This window comes from Oryctolagus cuniculus, unplaced genomic scaffold, assembly GCF_964237555.1.
Source record: "Oryctolagus cuniculus unplaced genomic scaffold, mOryCun1.1 SCAFFOLD_105, whole genome shotgun sequence".
Lineage (NCBI taxonomy): Eukaryota > Metazoa > Chordata > Mammalia > Lagomorpha > Leporidae > Oryctolagus > Oryctolagus cuniculus.
Window position 1 is genome coordinate 255875 of NW_027208304.1, and position 16731 is coordinate 272605.

General features: G+C 38.4%; 1 protein-coding gene across 1 annotated transcript in view; it reads left to right on the forward strand.

Annotated features, from left to right (window-relative positions):
• The window catches only part of LOC127488962 (uncharacterized), a 52412-nt gene extending 39588 nt beyond the window's left edge, over window positions 1-12824 (forward strand). The window contains exons 4-5 of the mRNA XM_070067769.1: window positions 1837-1905; window positions 10023-12824. Of these exons, the coding sequence (XP_069923870.1) occupies window positions 1837-1905; window positions 10023-10388 (435 nt within the window). The 3' untranslated portion in view covers window positions 10389-12824. The remainder of the gene's footprint in view (window positions 1-1836; window positions 1906-10022) is intronic.
• The last annotated feature ends 3907 nt before the right edge of the window (window positions 12825-16731 follow it).

The window sequence follows — 16731 nt, forward strand, 5'->3', positions numbered from 1 at the left end:
GCCATCCTCCACTGTACTCCCGGGCCACAGCAGAGAGCTGAACTGGAAGAGGAGCAACAGGGACAGATCCAGCACCCCGACTGGGACTAGAACCCGGTGTGCTGGCGCCGCAGGCGGAGGATTAGCCTAGTGAATTGCGGTGCTGGCAAGTCTAGTCTTTTGACTATGGAGTTGAGGCCGTTTACAATCAAGGGGAGTATTGATAAGTAATGACTTTGCCCTGCTATTTTTCCAAAAATATTCCTAATTTTTACTTTGAACTTCCTTTGATCTTTTACTGAGAGATTTTATTCCTTTACCTTCTTTTGTAGTGATGACCATGTTTCTGTGTGCAGCACATCAGTAAGCATCTTTTGTAGGGCTAGATGGGTGATGACAAATTCTTTCCATTTCATTTTTTGTTTTAAAAGATTTATTGATTTATTTGAAAACCAGAGTAACACAGAGATAGGAGAGACAGAGAGAGGTCTACCATCAGCTTGTTCATTTCCAATTGGCCACAACAGGCGGAACTGTGATGATCCGAGGCCAGGAGCCAGGAGCTTCTTCCAGGTCTCCCATGTGGGTGCAGGGGCCCAAGCACTTGGGCCATCTTCTGCTGCTTTCCCAGGCATAGCAGAGAGCTGGATCAGAAGTGGAGCAACTGGGTCTCGAACCAATGTCCGGGATGCCAGCACTGCAGGCGGCTGCTACACCACAGAGCTGTCCCCTCAATTTCTATTTGTTATGGAAATTCTTTATTTCACATTCATTCATAAATGAGAGCTTTGCAGGGTATAATATTCTGGGATGACAGTTTTTTTTTTCTGTTAATCTTGGACTATATCTTACCACTCTCTCCTAGCCTGTAGGGTTTCTGATGAGAAGTCTGCTGTGAGTCTAATTGGAGATCCCCTGAAAGTAATCTGGCATTTCTCTCATGCACATTTTAGAATCTTCTCTTTATGTCATTTGGACTTGGGTAGCTTCTATTTCTTTCCCAGGCCATAGCAGAGAGCTGGATCAGAAGAGGAGCAGCTGGGACAAGAACCGGCACCCACATGGGATGCCATTGCTGCAGGCCAGGGCTTTAACCTGCTGTGTCACAGCGCAGGCCCTGATACAGGCCTATATTGTACAGTGTTCAATATCTACCCTCATTTTGGTGAAAACATTCAAAATCCTCTCTCCTAGCTTTTTAAAAAACATATTATACATACTCAAGACATGCCTATTTGAAGATTAGTGTTTGAAGATACTGTAATTAAGTATTTTAAAATTTTAGTGTGTATTTTGTTATACTTTACTCACAGTTCAAGCAAAAATATTGATGATCAGTGAATTGTTTTTAAGTCTACATAATTTGATTATGTGAACTAATGACCTATAGTTTAATTTGATTTTTCTCTGTGTGAAGCCATTCTATCCTTCAAGATTAAAAAGTCATATTGACATTTTGGCTTAAAGTTGAATTAAATATATAATTTATTTGCAGAGTATTGAACTTTGTAATACTGAGTCATCCCAAATAACAGCATGATATATTTGTCTTATTGTAAAGCTTTTATTTAAAAAGCAGTATTTTATTCAGTAAAGTTTTTATATGTCTTCCATTAAAAGTTCTGCTGCATATTTCCCAGAGATTATAGGATATATTGGATTTTTATGATTATTGGGAATTATTGTACAGATGGAAAACAGTACATGACATTAAGTTTGACGTAATACACGGAGGCCTTTTTAAAATAACTGGGGTGGGACACAGAACACTTAGAAGTTTGGCCATCGTGTACCAAGTCTCTCATTGAACAAATAAGAATAAAAGTATTCTGCATAATTCTGTTTGTTTTGCTAAAGGAAAGAAGAAAAGAATTTGAGCAAAATCTCCGAAAATCAGGTCTTGAATTGGAAATTGAAGACAAGAGGGTAAGTTTCAATATATATTTATACCTGAATCTTATTTTGTAAAATTTTTATTTATTTAAATATTGTTTGAGATAGAGCACTCTTATCCGCAATGAAGCCAGATAATCCAGACCACAATCCAGGCCAGACTCACACCATGGTCTTCCTCTGGCTATATCAACACAGTCCAAGTCTTCCACATAAGTGGCAAGTGGGATCTCACTCACAGAGATCTTTCATTTAGGGTGGTTGTTGTTGTTTTTTTTTTTTTTTTTTTTTTTTTTTTTTTGCCAGAGTGTCTTGCCTTTCCATGCCTGAGAAACTCTGATGGGTTTCTTAGCCAGATCCAAATGCCTTAAGGGCTGATTCTGAGGCCAGAATGCTGTTTAGGACACCTTTCATTCTATGATTCTGCTGTGTAGCCTGCTTCCCATGTTGGATCGTTTTCTCCTTTTTAATTCTATCAGTATTCGCAGACACTGGTCTTGTTTATGTGATCCTTTGACACTTAATCCTATCATTATGATCAATTATGAACTTAAACTGATTACTTTGACTAGTGAGATGGCATTGGTACATGCCAGCTTGATGGGATTGAGTTGGAATCCCCTGGCATGTTTCTAGCTCTACCATTAGGAGTAAGTCTGAGAGAGCATGTGCCGAACTGTACTGGTCGTCCCTCTCTCAGTCCCACTCTTATATTTAACAGGGGCCACTTTTCAGTTAAATTTAAACACCTAAGAATAATTATGTGTTAATCAAAGAGTTCAACCAATAATATTAATTAGAAAAACATACTAAAAGGGATAGAGTATTAAGTTGTTCCTCGACAGTTAGGACAAGGGCTGATCAAGTCATTGTTTCTCATAGTGTCCATTTCCCTTCTACAGGTTTCCTTTTAGGTGCTCAGTTAGTTGTCACAGATCAGGGAGAACCTATGATATATGTCCCTTTGGGACTGGCTTAATTCACTCAGCATGATGTTTTCCAAATTCCACCATCTTGTTGCAAATGACTGGATTTCATTTTTTTAGTGCTCTTTAGTATTCTGTAGAGCACATATCCCATAATTTCTTTATCTAGTCTTCTGTTGATGGGCATTTAGGTTGATTCCAGGTCTTAGCTATTGTGAATTGAGTTACAATAAACATTGAGGTGAAGACAGCTCTTTTATTTGCCAATTTAATTTCCTTTGGGTAAATTCCAAGGAGTGGGATGGCTGGATCATGTGGAAGGGCTATATTCAGGTTTCTGAGAAATCTCCAAACTGACTCACATAGTGGCTTTACCAGTTTGCATTCCCACCAACAGTGGGTTAGTGTCCCTTTTTCCCCACATCCTCGCCAGCACCTGTTGTTTCTTGATTTCTATATTTAAGCCATTCTAACTGGGGTGAGGTGAACTTGTGGTTTTGATTTGCATTTCCCTGATTGCTAGTGATCCTGAATATTTTTTATGTGTCTGTTGGACATTTGGATTTCCTCTTTTGAAAAATGTCTAGCGCAGTTCTGGCTGTTGCCTCTTCCAGCCAATTTGGGAGTAAACAATCGGAAGGAATTCCTCTCTCTCTCTCTGCCTCTCCTCTCTCTGTGTAACTCTCACTCTCAAATAAAAAATAAATAAATTTATATAAAAAAAGAAATGTCTATTTAGGTCCTGGTCCAATCTCTTAAGTGGATTGTTAGTTTTTTTTTGTTGTGGAGTTTCTTGATCTCTTTTTAGATTCTGTTATTAATCCTTTATCAGTTGCATAGTTTGCACATATTTTTTCCCACTCTGTCCATTGCCTTTTCACATTGCTGACTATTTCTTTTGCGGTACAGAAACTTCTCAATTTGATGTAATCCCAGTTGTTAATTCTGGCTTTGACAGCCTGTGCCTCTGGGGTCTTTTCCAAGAAGTCTTTTCCTGTGCCTTTATCTTGTAGGGTTTCTCAATGTTCTCTAATAATTTGATGGTATCGGATCGTAGAATTAGCTCTTTAATCCATGTTGAGTGTATTTTTGTGTAAGGTGTAAGGTAGGGGTCTTGCTTCAGCGTACTTTGGATCCCCTAAAGGATCATATCATCGGTAAAGAAGCATAGTTTGAATTCTTCCTTTCCAACTTGTATCCCTTTAATTTCTTTTTCTTGCCTAATGGCGCTGGCTAAAACTTCCAGAACTATATTGAATAGCAGTGGTGAGAGTGGGCATCCCTGTCTGGTACCAGATCTCAGTGGAAAGCTTCCAACTTTTCCCCATTCAGTAGTATGCTGGCCATGATTTTTTCATAAATTGCATTGATTGCATTGAGGATTGTTCCTTCTATACCCAGTTTGCTTAGAGTTTTCATCATGAAAGGGTGTTGAATTTTCTCAGATGCTTTCTCTGCATCTATTGAAATAATCATATTGTTTTTCTTCTGCAGTCTGTTAATGTGGTGTATCACATTGATTGATTTGCAAACATTGAACCATCCCTGCATACCAGGGATAAATCCCACTTGGTCTGGGTGGATGATCTTTCTGATGTGTTGTTGCATTGTATTGGTCAGAATTTTATTGAGGATTTTGCGTCTATGTTCATCAGGGAAATTGGTCTGTAATTATCCTTCTCTGCTGCATCCTTTTCAAGTTTAGGTTAAGGTGATGCTCATAAAAAGCATTTTGGAGGATTCCCTCTCTTTCAGTTGTTCTGAATAGTTAGAGAAGAATTGGAATTAGTTCTCCTTTAAATGTCTGGCAGAATTCAGCATTGAAGCCTCTGGTCCTGGGCTTTTCTTTGTTGAGAGGTACCTTTAAAATTATTTTTTTTTAAGCAGGCAGAGTTAGACAGTGAGAGAGAGAGAGACAGAAAGAAAGGTCTTCTTTCCATTGGTTCACCCCTGAAATGGCAGCTACGGCTGGTCACTGCGGCTGGCTCACTGCTTGATCGAAGACAGGAGCCTGGTGCTTCCTCTTCATCTCCCATATGGGTACATGGCCCATGCACTTGGGCTGTGCTCCACTGCCTTCCAGGGCTAGAGGAGAGCTGGACTGGAAGAGAAGCAACTGGGACAGAATCCGGTGCCCCAACCTGGACTAGAACCTGGGGTGCAGGCGCTGCAGGCAGAGGACTAGCCAAATGAGCTGCGGCGCAGGCCAGGATGGCCTTTATTACTGATTCAATTTCTGTCTCAATTGTGGGTCTGTTTAGGTTGTCTTCATAGTTCAATTTAGGTATGTTGTATTTGTCCAGTAATCTAACATATCTGATAGATTTCCCTGTTTGCTGGCATACAACTCTTTGTAGTAATTTCTGGTGTTTGTTGTTACAGTCCCTTTTTCATATTTGATTTTATTTATTTGGTACTTCTCTCTCCTTTTTTTTAATTAGTTGTGTCCATGGAGTGTCAACTGTTTATTTTTTAAAAAAACTCACTCTTCATTTGGCTGATCTTTTGTAATTTTTTTTCATACTCAATTCTGTTGATTTCTTCTGTAATTGTAATTATTTCTCTTCTCCCACTAGTTTTGCGTCTGGTTTGCTGCAGCTTTTCTAGATCCTTGAGATGCATTGATAGCTCATTTATTTGGTGCCTTTCCAGTTTTTTGATATAGGCACCTATTGCTATAAACTTTCCTCTTAACACTGCTTTTGCTGTATCCCGTAAGTTTTGATATGTTGTGTTGTTATCTTCATTTGCTTCCAGAAAGTTTTTGATTTCTCTTTTGATTTCTTCTGTGACCTGTTCTTCATTCAGGAGCATATTGTTCGGTCTCCATGTGTTTGCATATGCTCTAAGGATTCCTGAGTTGCTAAGTTCCAGCTTCATTCCATTGTCCTCTAAGAAAACTGCATGGTATGATTTCGATTCTTTGGAATTAGCTGAGACTTGCTTTATGGCCTAGTCAATCCTAGAGTAGGTTCCATGTACTGCTGAGAAGAATGTGTATTCTTCAAGTGTAGATATCTGTTAGATCCATTTAGGCTATAGTGTCAATTAAATCTGCTGTTTCCTTGCTGATTTTCTGTTTAGTTGATCTGTCCTTAGCTGAAAGTGGAGTATTGAAGTCCCCCAATGATATTGTATTGGAGTCTAAGTCTCCCTTTAAGGTCCTTAGCATATCTTTTAAATAACCGGTGCCCTATTATTATGTCCATACAGGTTTATAATAGTTACATCTTCCTGTTGAATTGATCCTTTAATCATTATATAGTGCCCTTCTTTGTCTCTCTTAACAGTGTTAGTGTTACAATTTATTTTTTCTGATATTAATATGGCCATACCAGCTCTTTTTTGGTTTCTGTTGGCGTGGAATATCTTTTTCCACCCTTTGACTTTCAGTCTGCATGCACTTTTCTAGGAAAGATGTATTTCTTGTAGGCAAATAGATGGGTTTTGTTCCTTAATCCATTCATCCAGTCTGTGTCTTTTAACTGGAGAGTTGAGGCCATTTATATCCAATGCGACTATTGATAAGTAGTGACTTTTCCCTGCCACTTTTCCAAATGTATTTCTAATATATGCTTTGAACTTGTGATCTTTTACTGAGAGATTTTCTTCCTTTACCTTCTTTCATGTGATGACCATGTTTCTGTGTGTAACACATCTTTAAGCATCTTTTGCAGGGCTGGATGAGTGGTGACAAATTCTTTCAATTTCTGTTTGCTATGAAAGGTCTTTATTTCACCTTCATTCACAAATGAGAGCTTTGCAGGATATAATATTCTGGCAGTTTTTTTCTCTTAGTACTTGGGCTATGTCTCACCATTCCCTCCTGTCCTGTAGGGATTGATGAGAAGTCTGCTGTGAGTCTCATTGGAGATCCTCTGAGAGTAATTTCTCTCTTGTACATTTTAGAATCTTTTCTTTATGTTTCATTGTGGTGAGTTTGATTACAATGTGTCATGGCGAGGATCTCTTCTGGTCATGTTTAATGGGAGTTCTGTGTGCTCCCTGTACTTGGATGTCTTTTTATTTCTCCAAAGACGGGAATTTTTCTGCTTGTATCTCTCTAAAAAGGCCTTCTACTCCTTTCTCTCTCTCCATGCCTTCAGAACGTCTAAAACCTGAATGTTGGGTTTTTTAATAGTATCCTGTAGATTCCCAACCATATTTTTTAGATTTCTAATTTCCTCTTCTTTTCTTTGGTTTGACTGTATGCTTTCCTGTGCTCTGTCTTCTAAGTCCGATATTCTCTCTTCTGCCACACTGATTCTGTTTTTAAGGTTCTCAACTGTGTTTTTTATTTGTTCTATTGAATTCCTCATTCCATTTTGATTCCTCCTTAAGATTTCATTTTCATAAGAGAGATTTTCTTTCATGTCCCGCATGGATTTCAGTATTTCATGCATTTGTGTTTTTTTAATGATTCTTTTTATTTATTTATTTATTTGACAGATAGAATGAGACAGTGAGAGATACAGAGAGAAAGGTCTTCCTTCCATTGGTTCACCCCCCAAATGTCTGCCGTGAACAGAGCTACACAGATCTGAAGTCAGGAGCCAGGTACTTCTTCCTGGTCTCCGACACAGGTGCAGGCACCTAAGCACTTGGGCCATCCTCCACTGCTTTCCAGGGCCACAGCAGAGAGTTGGCATGGAAGAGGAGCAACAGAGACTAGAAGCCAGCACCCTTATGTGATGCTGGCACCACAGGCAGAGGATTAACCAAGTGAGCCACGGTGCAGGCCCTCATGCATTTGTTTTTGATTACTTCTATATATTTTTTTTTTATTTTTTTGACAGGCAGAGTGGACAGTGAGAGAGAGAGACAGAGAGAAAGGTCTTCCTTTGCCGTTGGTTCACCCTCCAATGGCCGCCGCGGCCGGCGCGCTGCGGCCGGCGCACCGCGCTGATCCGATGGCAGGAGCCAGGAGCCAGGTGCTTTTCCTGGTCTCCCATGGGGTGCAGGGCCCAGGCACCTGGGCCATCCTCCACTGCACTCCCTGGCCACAGCAGAGGGCTGGCCTGGAAGAGGGGCAACCGGGACAGAATCTGGCGCCCCGACCGGGACTAGAACCCGGTGTGCCGGCGCCGCTAGGCGGAGGATTAGCCTAGTGAGCCGCGGCGCCGGCCCACTTCTATATATTCTTATCATAAATTTTTTTGAGTTCTATTTCTTTCATTTCTTCTATCTCATTGTCTTCATAATCTTGTATTAATTATCATGTTCTTTTGGGAGCGTCATGTTGTCTTCCTTGTTCTTGTCCCCTCAGTTGTTGCATTTGTTGTTTGCCATTTGTGGAGATACTTGTTATTTTCTTTTTTTTTTCCCACTGTGGCTACTTTTTTCATTTTATTATGACTCTTAAGATAAAAAGGGGACTGTCTGCTTTCAGTGACTCTCTAGAGTCTTGTGGTGGGTTTGGCCAGAGAGCTCTGTTCAGTTCTTCAGGGTTAAGGGTGTGCTTAAGGTGACAAACCCAGGTTGGGTGTGATAAATCTCTCCCTCTCTCTCTCTCTCTCTCTCTCTGTTTTTAATCAGAAGGGAAGTAATTCCACTCAGCTGAGCTCTTCTTCTCGATGGCGATCAGTGCCTGAGCACTAGCCCCGATGGGAATAATATTCGTCTGCTCTGTACCAAGGATCACACAAAGGATCTCTGCAGTCCTCAGTGTAAGCTCAGATCCTCCTGCAGTGTCTCTCACTGAGTAGCCAAGGCCGCTCGAGTTTGTGGCGTCTCCCACTGAGAGTACTCACATCTCAGCCACACTGTGAGTTCTCTCACACACTCTCATTTTTTTTTTCCTTTTTTCACAGTCCCAGTTCATGAGCTCCACTCATTCACTAGGTCTTGGTCTCCAGATTTCTGAGGTATCTCCATGCTGTCTTTCACAGTGGTTACAACCAGTTTACATTCCCACCAATGGTGGACCAAGATATCTTTTTCCCCACATCCTCACCAGCTTTTTTCATTTGTTAATTTCTGTTTCATGGCCATTCTAACTGGAGTGAGGCTAAACCTTATTGTGGTTTTGATTTGCATTTCCTCGATGGCTAGTGATCCTGAGCATTTTCTCAAGTGTTTATTGGCCATGTGAATTTCCTCTGTTGAAAAATGCCTATCAAAGTCTTTGGCCCATTTCTTAAATGGATTGTTTGTTTTATTTTGTTTTAAATTTCTTGAGCTCTTTATAGATTCTGGATATTAACCCTTTATTAGTTGTGTAGTTTGCAAATATCTTCTCACATTCTGTTGGTTGCCTCTTCACTTTGCCGAGTGTTTCTTTTGCATTGTATAAGCTTCTTGATGGAATCCCATTTGTCAATTTTGGCTTTGATTGGCTGTGCTGTGAGGTCTTTTCCAAGAAGTCTTGCATATCCCAATGTCTTGCAGAGTTTCTCTAATGTTCATTAATGAGTTGATTGTATTGAGTTGTAGATTTAGTTCTTTGATCAATTTTAAGTGGTATCCTGTCACAGCCAGTTGATATACATACACACAAAGGCTTCCATGGCTTCGGCTGGAGCCCAAAATGTCACTTCCCTTTTCCAGCTGGGTGCTGACCACTTTTGTAGAGAAGATGGGATAAGATAAATGTGCCCCTTTTACTTCTGCTGGGTCTGCAAGTACCTTAGGTCTCCAGGCCAGACTCACACCATGCTCGTCTTCTGGCTATATCAATACAGGTTATCGCAGTTTGGTCTCACCTCCATCTCTAAGCTGCTACCCCACTCTGACTCGGCTGCTTAGTGTGTTGTGTCCATTTTCATGCTGTGTGCCTGCAGCTTCCACATAGGCCCATGGCATTCCTCTTCCCTCTGTAGAAACTCCATTTTTGTGTTCTCTGATTCTCCCATTACAGCACACTTCCTACGCTATTTTTTGTTTGTTTGTTTTGCTATTGATCCCTATCCTAGCACAGCACATTGTTCCCTTCTGCCACCTTGGAGTCTCATGAATTTCTCTTTCTCTCTCTTTCTGTTTCTCCTTCATACATACACACACACATGCACACATATACATATATATTATATGTACCTATGCCCTTGTTTATGTAAGCATACGTTTTGAGAATTTGGTTTCCTAAAAGTTTTGCTGAAAAAATTTCAATTAACTGAAAATACTTGTACATGTTTGAGATTTTGTAAAATTTTATTTCTTTTCCTCAATCATCTCAATAACAAATATTTCAGGAAGCTTTGTGTTCTTTTTCCTCTTTTTACAATGCAGGACTCTGAAGATGGAAGGACTTACTTTGTCAAGATCCATGCTCCTTGGGAGGTATTAGTTACTTATGCTGAAGTATTGGGAATCAAAATGCCTATTCAGGAGAGTGATGTTCCCCAAAATGAGGACACTCCATTGACCTATATGCTTTCGGCTGTGAAACTTCCAGCGAGTGTGAAGTATCCTCATCCTGAATATTTCGCTGCCCAGTTCAGCAGACATCGTCAAGAGCTCTTCCTCATTGATGATCCATCAACTTTCTTTCCATCCTCGGCAAGAAACAGAATTGTAGGTAGAGAAACCTTCGGGCACATTCCTTCAAATGTTGTGTGTGTGCCTTTGTGTCCTTGTGTACAGGTGTGTGTATAATACAATGTCTGCAAGGTGTTCCTTTGTAGAATATGAGCACTTCATGGTGTTGGGTGAGTTTGAAAGTTTGTTTGGACCCTAAAACCCATTATCATCCCTACCTCTCAAATTGTTTTTTTTTAAAAAATGAGTGGTTGACAGTGTGGATATAGTAAAGATACAGGGTTCATGCAATACTCAGAAAAGCACCTAATTTTGAGAAGCAGAAGACATTTATTTTGTACATTTTTAATGAAATAGTTCTATAATCATAGAGGTTACTTGTAAAATTCAGTATACAGTAAGGACGGTTTCAATCATTCCCAATAAAATGGGAATAACTAAATTTTTATATGTGGATAGAATTTGTGAAACCTGAGAAATCTTTTCCCCTCTTTTAAAACCATTTTCAGTCTTTGAATCATTATTTCCTCTACATTTGTAGTCCTAGAATGTTTAACTTTCCCATTAGAACCTTGCCTCCTAAAGAATCATGGTTTCTGTGTGGCCATTTCTTTGTGTTTTGTGTTTAGACAGGAATAATATCTATTTCATTGATTACCCTGAAAATTAAATAATTCAAAAAATTGAAGGAGTTAAATTGTGCCAGGCATATAATAAGTGTTCAGTAAGTGTGAGATACTATCATTCTAATTGCTCTGACTTTAGATGAAAACTTTAGATTCTGTATTGCTTTTACACTTTCTATCTACTGCTTATTAATATAGTCACTATGGGTCAGCGGTCATAGACCCCTTTCTCTTCCTGAGCAAGTTAAGAGGCAAGATTATATTTTTCCCACATCTAAAATAAATATTTTTAAAATTCACTGGCAGGAGTACTAAAAATATAATTCCTAGAACATAGGCTTTTATTATAATATAAATGCACAAATGAAAAATACTGTCCCATTGCTTTCTAGGATTAAAAAGCAAAAGAAAAAAAACCTACAAGACAACCTTTAGGAAATAAAGAGCATATGACAGGGAACCAGAGAAGTTGTTTTGAGTCACAATCCTGCTACTTTCTAAATAAGATAATTTCTCTTGAAATAAACAAAATAATGTGGGTATTACTATGGAATCCAAATGAAAGCATGTATGTGAAGCACTCTGCAAATTTTAAGGTATTTTGGAGATACTTGGTACATTAAAAAGTTGCTAATACAAAGCAAGAAATTAGGAATTTGCTCAGTATTAGAAATGTCAGTATTTGTTTACTTTTACTTACTCTTTGTAAACAGTCAAATACCTTAGGGTAATTAGCAGCAAAGCACAATAATTTCTCCTCCTTCATGGTGGAGTGATAAAAATCTTGCTCTGTTGAGGAAGTTATTTTACAGATTTGCATATTAAAACCCCCCTTCTTTCCTACCCTCCTCCCAAACACTGTACTATATGTATGTACAAATCAAATAGTATTACAAGAACATCTCACATCAGGATAGAATTTCATACTTTTCAGAGCATCTTCAGAGCCATCATGACACTGGAAGCTCACAGTATATACTATATATTTTACTTTTACATATGTGAGCATGTATGTCTGCATATCAAACATATAGATGCATATATGAAAGATATTTTGTGTCACATCTTTTGTTGTGGACAAAGTCCAGACTTTCAAATATGAACCAAGCTCTAGATTTATCCAGCTGTAAAGAGGGAAAAAGCTCATGCTTTCAGTAGGAGACTAAAATTTAACATATGGCCAAGAAATTTGTATATAAAAGAGGAACAGTAAAACACATCTGATCACTTGAATAACAAGACTCTGGACAGAGAACTGGTTCTTAGTTCACACTGAAGCTGAAGTTTCAGTCCACCTATAATGAAATATTTTCCATTGCACTAATAATGCCTTACATGTATTCATGTCATTATCTTTTCAGTCTAAATAGTATTTCACAGTTTGACATTTTATGAGTGCACTCCTTCCAATATAGATTCTTTTTGATAGTTTTTTAAATTATTTTCAATTTGGGGCTTTTAACATATTCTAATTCATACATCCAAATATCTACAAATCATCTTATATGTTCTTATGACAAGCACTGTATTTGCACTGCCTAAAGCCAAACTTTTTAGCTCTTCTCTCTTGACTGTAACCATCAAAAAATAGACAAAAACCATCTCTCTCTTTTTCCCTCTCTCCCATCCTCTTTCAATCTGTGTCCATGCCTGTGTCTGTATCTGTATCTGTGTCTCTGTCTTTATCTCTGTCTCTGTCTCTCTTCATTCAGCACTTCCATTAAAGCATCAGAAAGAAACCTAAGATTTCTTTACACTACCAATTTGTCTCAGCCATGTTCAATCCATCAGTAGCTTCTATTAATGTAAATATCTAAATCCTAAATATCTCTTGAATCCATATTCTTTCAGTTCCATCCCCACTATTAGCAAATTTTCCAAAAACTTATAGCCATCATTAAAGAGATCTACCACAATGTTTTTTTAATGAGTCTCCATACCGATTTTTTGCTACCTCTAATATATGTGAATAACATATGCAAAACCTTCAAACCTCTTCTTTTTTTTTCCTTTCTTCTTTTCTTCTTCCTTCCTTTTTCTCTTTCCCTCCCCTCCTTCCTCCTTTCCTTCCATCTCTCTTTCTCTCTCTCCTTCTTTATTTCTTTTGTAAGATTTATCTATTTGAAAGGTATATTTTCAAAGACAGTGAAGAGAGAAGAGAAGAGAGATCTGTCCACTGGTTTACTCCCCAGATGCCACAATACCTGGGATTGGGCCATGTTAAAGTCAGGAGAAAAGGAACTCCATCCATGTTTCCTACATGGGTGCAGGGACCCAAGAATTTGGACCGTATTCCACTGCTTTCCCAGACACATTAGCAAGGAGCTGGACTGGAAGTGGAGTAAGCCAGGAGTCAAACCCATGCTCTTAGGAGAAGCTGACATTGTTAACCAGTGGCCTAACATGCTGTGCTGCAACACTGGCCCCAGCATCAATACTTCTTTTACAGTATAGATCAGTGTTTTTAATGTGGCTGAGAACTACATGATTTCCTTCAGAGGAATTACAATATACATAGGTATATAATTTGTATGCATATGCTGATTTTATTTCCTTATGGTAAATTCCCAGGAATGGGATGGCGGTGTCATGGTAAGGCTATATTCAATTTTTTTAAAAGATTATTTATTTGAGAGGTAGAGTTATAGACAGTGAGAGGGAGAGACAGAGAGAAAGGTCTTCCATCTGCTGGTTCACTCCACAGATGGCCGCAACTCCTGGACGTAGGCCCATCAGGAGCCAGGAGCTTCCACATCTCCCATGTGGGTGCAGGGACCCAAGCCCTTGGGCCATCTTCTGCTGCTTTCCCAGGCCATAGCAGAGAGCTGGATGGGAAGAGGAGCAGCTGGGACTAGAATCAATGCCCACGTGGGATGCTGGCACTGCAGACAGAGGATTAACCTACCTTGCCACAGTGCCAGCCCCAATATATTCAGATTTCTGAGGTATCTCCATACTGTCTTCCACAGTGGATGTACCAGCTTACATTCCCACTGACAGTGGATTAGGATATCTTTTCCCCTACATCCTCACCATTATTTATTCTTTGTTGATTTCTGTATGAAATCCATTCTAACTGGGGTGAGGTGAAACCTCATTGTGCTTTTGATTGCATTTCCCTGATGGTTAGTGATCCTGAGAATTTTTTCAAGTGATAGTTGGCCATTTGAATTGCCTCTTCTGAAAAATGCCTGATAAAATCATTTGCCCATTTTTAAATTGGATGGTTTGTTTTATTGCTCTTGAGTTTCTTGGGCTCTTTTTAGATTCTGTGTATTAATCATATATCAGTTGCCTAGTTTGTAAATATTTTCTTCCATTCTGTTGGTTGCCTCTTTGCTTTGCTGCGTGTGTGTTTTACAGTCCAGAAAATTTTCAATTTGATATAATCCCATTTGTCAATTTTGGCATTGATGCCTGTGCTTCTGGGGCCTTTTCCAAGAAGTCTTTGCCTATGCCAGTGTCTTGCACAGTTTACCCAATGGTCTCTAATAATTTGATGGTATTGGGTCATAAATTTAGCCTTTGAGCCATTTTGAGTGGATTTTTGTATAAGGTGTAACGTAGGGGTCTTGTTTCATACTTCTGGATTTGGAGATCCACTTTTCCCAGCACCATTTGTTAGAGAGACTGTTCTTGTTCCAGGGATTGATTTTAGCTCTTTTGTCAAAGGTAAGTTGGTAGTAGATGCATGGATTGATTGCTGGAGTTTCTATTCTGTTCCACTGGTCTACATGTCTATTTTTTTTGCCAGTAACAGACTATTTTGATTATAACTGCCCTGTAGTATGTCTTGAAATCTGGTATTCAGATGCCTCAGCTTTGTTTTTGTTGTATAAGATTGCTTTAGTTATTCAAGGTCTCCTCTGTTTCCATATGAATTTCAGGATTGTTTTTTCTAGATCTGAAAAGAATGTCCTTGGTATTTTGATCGAGATCACATTGAATCTGTAAATTGCTTTCAGTAGTATGGAATTCTTTTAAAAAATATTTTTTCATTTTATTTGAAATGCAGAGTTACAGAGAGACAGAGGCAGAGGGGGGAGGGAGAGGGGGGTCCTCCATCCACCAGTTCTCTCCTCAGACAACCCCAGTAGTATGTATATTTTAATGATATTGATTCTTCCAGCCCATGAACATGGAAGATTTTTCCACTTTTTGGTGTCTTCTATTTCTTTCTTTAATGCATTATAATTTTCATCATAGAAAGCTTTGATGCCCTTGGTTAAATTTATTCTAAGGTTTTCATTTTTTTTTTTTGTAGCTATTGTGACTGGAATTATTTTAGAGGTTCTTTCTCAGCTATGGCATTGTCTGTATAGAAAAACTATTGATTTTTGTGTGTTAATTTTATATCCTGCCACTTTACCAAATTCTTATGAGTTCCAATAGTCTCTTAGTTGTTTCTTTTGGATCCCATATATATGGAATCATGTCATCTGTAAATAGCGATCATTTGACTTCCTCCTTCCCAATTTATTTCCCTTTGCTTTCTTTTTCTTGTCTAATGGCTCTGGCTAAAACTTCCAGGACTATATCGAATAGCAGTGGTGAGAGTGGGCATCCTTATCTGGTTCCAGATCTTAGTTGATATGCTTCCAACATTTTCCCACTCAGTTAGATGCTGGCCATAGGTTTGACATAAATTGCCATGATTGTGTTGAGGAATGATCATTCTATCCCCAATTTGCTTATGGTTTTCATCATGAAAGGATGTTGTATTTTATCAGATGTTTCTCTGCATCTGTTGAGATAATCATATGGTTTTTGTTCTTCAGTTTGTTAAGGTGATGTATCACATTGATTGATTTGTGAAGACTGAATCATCCCTGTGTACCAGAGATAAATATCATTTGATCCAGTGAGTGATATTTTTGATGTGCTATTGGATTCGATTGGCTAAGATTTTGTTGAGGATTTTTGCATCTATGTTCATTAGGGAAATTCATCTATAGTTTTCTTTTTCTGTTGTATCTTTTTCAGGTTTAGAAATTAAGGTGATGCTGGCTTCATAGAAGGAGTTTGGGAGGTTCCCCCCTTCAATTGTTTTGAATGACTTAAGAACTGAAATTAGTTCTTTTTTTAAATATCTGGTAGAATTCAGCAGTGAATCCATCCAGTTCTTAACCTCTCTTTGTTGGGAGTGTCTTTATCACTGATTCATTTTCCATCTTGGTTATTGGGCTTTTTATGTCTTATGTGTCTTCATGACTCAATTTTGGTAGCATCTATGTATCCATTGTTTTTCTCCTAATTTTCCTAATTTGTTAGCATGAAGCTCTTTGTAGTAATTCCTGATGATTCTTTTTATTTCTGTGGTACCTGTTGTTACATTTTTTTATCTCTGCTTTTATTGATTTGGATCTTCTCCCTCTTTTTTTGTTATTTGGGCAAATGGTTTATCCATCTTGTTTATATTTTCAAAAAACAGGTCTTTGTTTTGCTGATCTTTTGTATTTTTTTTTAATTTTTTCCCTAATTTTAATCATTTCTTAAGTCCTACTAGTGTTGGGTTTGATTTTCTGTTGTTTTTCTACTTACTTGAGATGCATTGATAGCTCATTTATTTGATGCCTTTCCAATTTCTTGATGTAGGTACCAACTGGTATAAACTTTCCTCTTAAGACTACTTTTGCTGTATCCCATAAGTCTTGATATGTTTCCAAAATTTTTTAATTCTCTTTTTATTTCTTCTATGACCCACTGTTCATTCAGGAGTATCTTGTTCAGTTTCCATGTGTTTGCATATGTTCCACAGATTCTTGAGTTGCTGATCTCCATCTTCATTCCATTGTGGTCAGAGAAGATACATGATATGATTTTGAATTTTTTGA